The sequence below is a fragment of the Papilio machaon genome, chromosome 21 (genome assembly GCF_912999745.1).
Source record: "Papilio machaon chromosome 21, ilPapMach1.1, whole genome shotgun sequence".
Lineage (NCBI taxonomy): Eukaryota > Metazoa > Arthropoda > Insecta > Lepidoptera > Papilionidae > Papilio > Papilio machaon.
In genome coordinates, this window is record NC_060006.1 from 4,720,257 (window position 1) to 4,726,487 (window position 6,231).

Sequence of the window (6,231 nt, forward strand, 5' to 3'; positions counted from 1 at the left end):
GGGAAAGCGTCGTCAATCTTATCAATTTTAATTTGAACAGCTAAGTCAAACGTATAATTAATTATATGTAATTATTTTACTGCCTGGTTACGGTAATTTATGCCCAGTTTACATTAATCCAGTCTTGCGATCGAATCCAACTGGAAAAATTTAATCCTACAATATGTGTGGGTTTACACAATACAATCTAGTTTCATTTTTTCAGTTGTAATTCAGCGCAGGGTTCGGCAGCTAGATCGGAATAATGTAAACTGAGCATTAAATTTACCTATATTTCTACAAAAACTTAAGTATTTAAAATAAGGACTACATTGAACATAGTAAATGTGACGTATTTCACGGAATTTATGGTTTTTAATTTCAACTATTTACACTCTTAACGCGTCAAATGCTTTAGTAAATAATTCTGGAAATGTTGGAAATGCTTTTTATTTAATTTACCTCAAAACTCGCGAGAGTATAAAAATCGATTTTAAAATATGTATTTTTGTTTCAGATGAATGATTGATGTATAACATATTTTAAATGGAACATATGTGCCAAATTAGAGAATAGAATTAAATATGGATAAATCTGTTAAGAAAAAGAACAACGCTAATGGAAAATATAAGAAAAACTCCAAAGCAGATAATAACGATGAAGTGGTTACTTGCTGTTTTTGCCTCAAGACCAGAAAGAGCAAAAAGAAAAGTTTAATCACTGGATGTGTTACCAATTTAGGAATATTTGTTTTACTTTTAGTTTATACTTTACTTGGAGCATTTATTTTCCTTGCAATTGAAGGCAGTGCTGCTAAAGTTCATCAAAAAACACTAGCAGCTACGTCATATCATGGTAATGAGAATCAAAAAACAATACCTCTGTCAAAAGTTAACAGTAGTATTGCACAAGCGAGTGCTGAACTAAGATCTCAGACAGTCGAAAGTATATGGGAAATAACGGTGTCATTGAATATTCTGTATAAAGAAAATTGGACAAGATTGGCCGCTCAAGAGATAGCAAGATTCCAAGAAAAGCTTGTTGCGAGGGTCGCCGCGGACGTAACCGAGCAATATGGAGGAGTCAGAGCTCTGGAGTCAGCGCCGGCTCTAATTACTGACGACTACGAATGGAATTTTGCAAAAGCGTTTTTGTATTCCCTAACAGTGCTCACTACGATTGGTAAAGTTTCTTTTTTTTTGTCCACAAAATTATTGCATGTCTTACTAAATTTTCGTAACAATACTGCAAATATGGCAGTCTCATTTTTGTGGTGTGTGTGTGAGATTTAATGTGTGATTTTGTTTCAGGTTACGGCAGTGTAGCACCGAGAACAGCATTGGGTAAAGCAGTTACAATTGGATATGCAGTGATAGGTATACCATTAACGCTTTTGTATTTATCTGTCGTCGGTGCCCTTCTTTCAAGGCTTGCTCGAAGCGTTTTTAGTAGAGCACTATGTTGTTGTCTTTGCACAAAATGTGGATACTGTTGTCTCGATGAACATACGATGGCTACTAAAGAACAAAAAGGTAAAGTTAGAACACAAGATGATTACAGAACTCAAACTCTGCATTTACAAGAACCGTATTACGTGCGATCGCCATCAGGGACAATAATTTCAGCTTCCCAAGCAAACAGTTTAAGCACGAATTCTATCAAGGATAAGACACAAGGATTAAGTTTTCTTAGAGATTGTGACTCTATGAGTTGTACCGATACCGATTCAAGAGTTTCTCTCCGCGGTCTCTCAATTCTTGCCCCGATTTCATTGTGTCTGGCAGCGATATTTACTTATATATTCTTCGGTGCGTTGGTTCTTTACCAACTGGAGGGATGGAGTCCTATTGACGGTGTATATTTCTGTTTTATGAGTCTCAGTACTATTGGTTTCGGGCATTTGGCGCCAGGAGTAACACAGAAGAATGGAGCATCTAGCGGCACAGTGTGGTTTTGTTCCATTTACATAATGACCGGCCTGGCTCTCACAGCGATGTGTTTTAACGTTCTCCATGATGAGATCGTTCATCGTCTAAGACATCATGAGAAGATGATGAAAGTGACGTCACAAAAGATGTTGGCGCCTGAGTTCCTGCAAAGATCTTGACGGGACGATAGCACGAATTTGACGGATGACACGTTGACAAATTCAGATAATGAAACGCTACCAGAAATGTTGCAACATGTATCGAGCTCAAAGTGTGATGGAGTATTTCGTAGATCAGTGTATATGGTTAAAGAAGAGAATGAATCAGAAGAAGGTGTCCTAATGTAATTAGATGTTATTAATATTAACAACAATAATCAAAGACTTTTGCATTTATACAATTGAGTTGATGTGTGAACATATTAGGAACTTAAGCTAAATTTGATTGTCTTCGGATACGAAGATATTGTAGATAATATTGAATGTTCGTTAGCACTCAAATACAATTATTAAAGAGGTAAGGAAATGACTGAATTGTTTGATTACTAAGTTGATATGAATGGTGATTATATAATATAGTCTAATGGAATAATGTGGTTTATAAATGTAATATTAAAAATTGTTAAACCCTATTTGTGTGTACGCTGTAATAGTTAACGTAACTATAAGTACTCAATTCTTTATAAACGTTTCTTTAAAAATATCAAAGGAATTAAATGATATGACGTAGAAATTAATAACTCTGGAGTTTAATTTTGTATGTTAAATGATTTGACCCCTAATGCGATGCGACAAGCATTATTAATATACAAAGTTAACAAAAACTTCTAAGTAACATTAAATTATATGATATTTTAATTTTTAATTTCGTTGGAACATTAATATTACTGCCTCGTAGAGTATAAGAAATTTTTGATTAGTTACGAAATTTCTCCCGATAATAAAGCGTGATCTATATTGAAATTGCCTATAAATGTAAATGAGAAATAACAACAAAACAATATAAACAATTTTACCCGTACAAGGCAATCACCTATTTAAACACTAAAACTATCCAAAATAAATCCATTGACACTAAAAGATATTGTCAGCAAGCGAATTGTATAAATAAAATTTCTCATTTTACATTGAATTCGTCTATATTAAGACTAGCTTTTACCCGGGACTTTGTCCGCGCGGAATACAAAAAAAGTTCCTATGTCCGTCTCCTAGTTCTAAGCTACCTCCCCATCAATTTTCAGCTAAATCAGTTTGACCGATCTTGAGTTATAAATAGTGTAACTAACACGACTTTTTTATATATATGGATATAGAAATAATGTAATAAATATAAAGTTTTCATATAATTAATATTGAATTTAATCTAAAACGACTATGATTTTCATGAACATCATTACCACGAGTTAGTGGGACATTATTTATGAATCGCCATTACTCTCCATTCCGTTCCGTCTTTGTTCAAAGGAAGGTCGTCATCGTATAAACTTAATTGCGGTCCCACATGCTAACAACCCAAAACACTCAAAATTCCGATGGATACTAGTTAAACGGTCCGTTTTGGGACTCTTGGAAATAGAAATATATTTTAATTTACTCGCTTTGACTTCAATCTTATATTATACCTAGTTGTGGCCTGCGACTCCGTCCGCGCGGAATTAATTAAAAAAACTTGACTATTAGCCTATGTTTTCTTCCAAACTATGCTGTACATCTATGTAAAATTTCATGAAGATCCGTTGAGCCACTCTGGAGATACCTTCAAACAAACATCCATTAATCCAAACATTCGCATTTATAATATTAGTAAGATGTTTTTTTTGGTAACTTCTGAGTATGCCATTTAATATAAATTGTTATTTTTTCACAACGGTGGGAATGGGGTAGGATGGAGATATTTTATTTGTCTGTGCAGCCCCTTTCCTATGAATCTTTTCTAAAGTATATTATGGGAAGGGAACGGTAATTTGAAAGTCTAGTACTACCCTCATCAAGCAAAAAGCAGAAACATAAAATTCTTATATAAGGCGCCTGTCGTCTGCAAGTTGACCTGGCTCTTTCACTGTTAAAAGAATTGCATCTTCTTATTCATGCTGCTTATTTGAATATACCCATAAATATTTTCCTTGTTATTAAGTCCTTTATCTAACTTAAAGCTGGTGTTGGTATCATTAAGAGGTTATGACTAAAGTTTGATTTAATTAACGCAACTCTAAATATCGCTCGTTACCGCGATGACGTCGAGTTAAGAGTTCATATTTCTGGCATAAAGTTAATTAAATAAAATTATGTTTGCGCCGGAATTAGGCTCGGGAAGTGGAAATCTTGCGGTAAGGTTGGTTTGAGTTTAAAATATTCAAAGTGCTTTAAATTTGGCAAATTTAAAATATCTTCTTGTTTATGACTTACTTGTGATTCTTAAAAAAATGAAATTAATGCATCTAAAAATAATTAAATAATTAAACATAACATAATTAATCATACTAATATTATACATAAATGCGAATATTTAGAGATGGATGGATGGATGTTTGTTTGAAGGTATCTCCAGAACAGCTCAACGGATCTCGATGGAATTTGGCAAAGGTGTAGAACAATGTCTGGAAGAACACATAGGCAACTAATGAAGTTTTTTTAATACGTGTCGACGGAGTCGCGGGCGACAGCTCGTTTAATATAATTTAACGATACGACAAAGATGTGTCGTTTACGACCTACAGAAACAATTTCTACTATTTGTGGGTACAAAACAATAGAATAACTACACTTTAACATAACAATGTACTTACGACAGACAACTATTCCGGACATAATTCAAAATTATTATGGGATTAGGAAATAACTTGGGATTTCACAAGGTTGGCAATAAAATATCTTTAGAGAAGGTTCTAGAAATCCTTTTCCAGGTAACAAATATTAGGATTAAAACTAAATAAGTTTTAATTGAGTATTATTAAAGTGTCTAAAGTTATTTCCGATAAAGACCGGCAACGCATCTGCGGTTTCTCTGGTTTTGCGGATGTCAATAGGTATCGGATCAATTAATATTATCTGATCCATTGCTCATTTGCCTCTTTTTCCTATTAAAAAAACCTTTGATAAGTCTATTACTTATGTCTTAAAAGCGTTTGTATTCTCTTTTCTTTTATTAGACAGTTTTCAAGAGAATTTACTCTTACAAAGTTTTTAAGCTGTTTGATAACCATTTTCAATAATAAAAAAAAATCGTTTTTCTGATTGCCTTCGGCAAGATATTAATTTTCATTTGCTTTCCGAAGTCTGCGCCCGTCAGTTGGCTGAACATAAATTGATTCCACAACTTTTATGAGCGCTATTAAATTAAACAAAAAAAAAAAAACAAAGAACACGTAGTGAAGCCATTAAATTTGTTAAAATTAATTTGTTTCATATTAAAATTTAACGATATTTAATAATACAACATTACTCCATTAAAATGAATACGATATTTAATACTTATTTATATATTTAAAAAGTTAGCGCTTGACCACGATCTCACCCGATGAGGTGAAGATGTGGTGGTCTAAAGATGGTACGCGCTAGCTTTGTAGATGCCTATTCACTCTACTCTTGAAGGCCCCCACATCGTACTTGGACGGAAAAACTGACGCCGGCAACTTATTCCAATCCTTAGCAGTACGCACAAGGAACGATGATTCAAACTTTTTCGTTCGAACGCGCGGCACGTCTACTGCATAAGGATGGATTCCAGCCGTATGTCTGAACGTCCGATGGTAGAAAGTCTTCAGTAGTAATTGGAAAAAAATAATTAAAATGATCACATTTTAACAGGAGTTTGTTGCGTTTTCGTATGATGTCTTTGATGGATACCGTATTGGTGAAATTTTTTAGTAACATATGATGGATCGATGTAAAGAAATGTTTCCGAAGCCAAAGTAATTAGAAGGATGTTGCATTATTTGTATCAAAAAAGTAGCATGCGGTTTGGTTATTATTTTTTAAGCTCCCTTTATGCTTTATGTATTCCATAGTGAAAACACACAATAACAAATATAAGATCCTGTGGAGTTCAAGAGAAAATTCTATTTTTAAAATATACGTTTAAAAGTGGTATGTAGATAAACGTAATACTTAGCTACAAGTACTGAATAAAAATGTGACTTTGTGGCTCTCACAAAGGATAAGTAGAAAACGGTCTCATTTTAAACTATGCAGATGTTCGTTGGACTCTACATTACTAAGCATTTTATTCCTTTGTATAATAACAGAGTAACTTAAATTTATTTATTTATTTATTCTTTAGCACTTTTATAAGTACAAGGAGGACTTAATGCCTAAAGGCATTCTCT

General features: G+C 33.5%; 1 protein-coding gene across 1 annotated transcript; it reads left to right on the plus strand.

The window, feature by feature from the left end:
- The first annotated feature begins 563 nt into the window (after window positions 1–563).
- On the plus strand, window positions 564–2,269 carry LOC106714577 (TWiK family of potassium channels protein 7). The gene is made up of 2 exons (XM_045683263.1): window positions 564–1,161; window positions 1,290–2,269. The coding sequence occupies exons 1-2, from the start codon at window positions 564–566 to the stop codon at window positions 2,084–2,086; spliced, it is 1,395 nt and encodes a 464-aa protein (XP_045539219.1). The 3' UTR covers window positions 2,087–2,269.
- The last annotated feature ends 3,962 nt before the right edge of the window (window positions 2,270–6,231 follow it).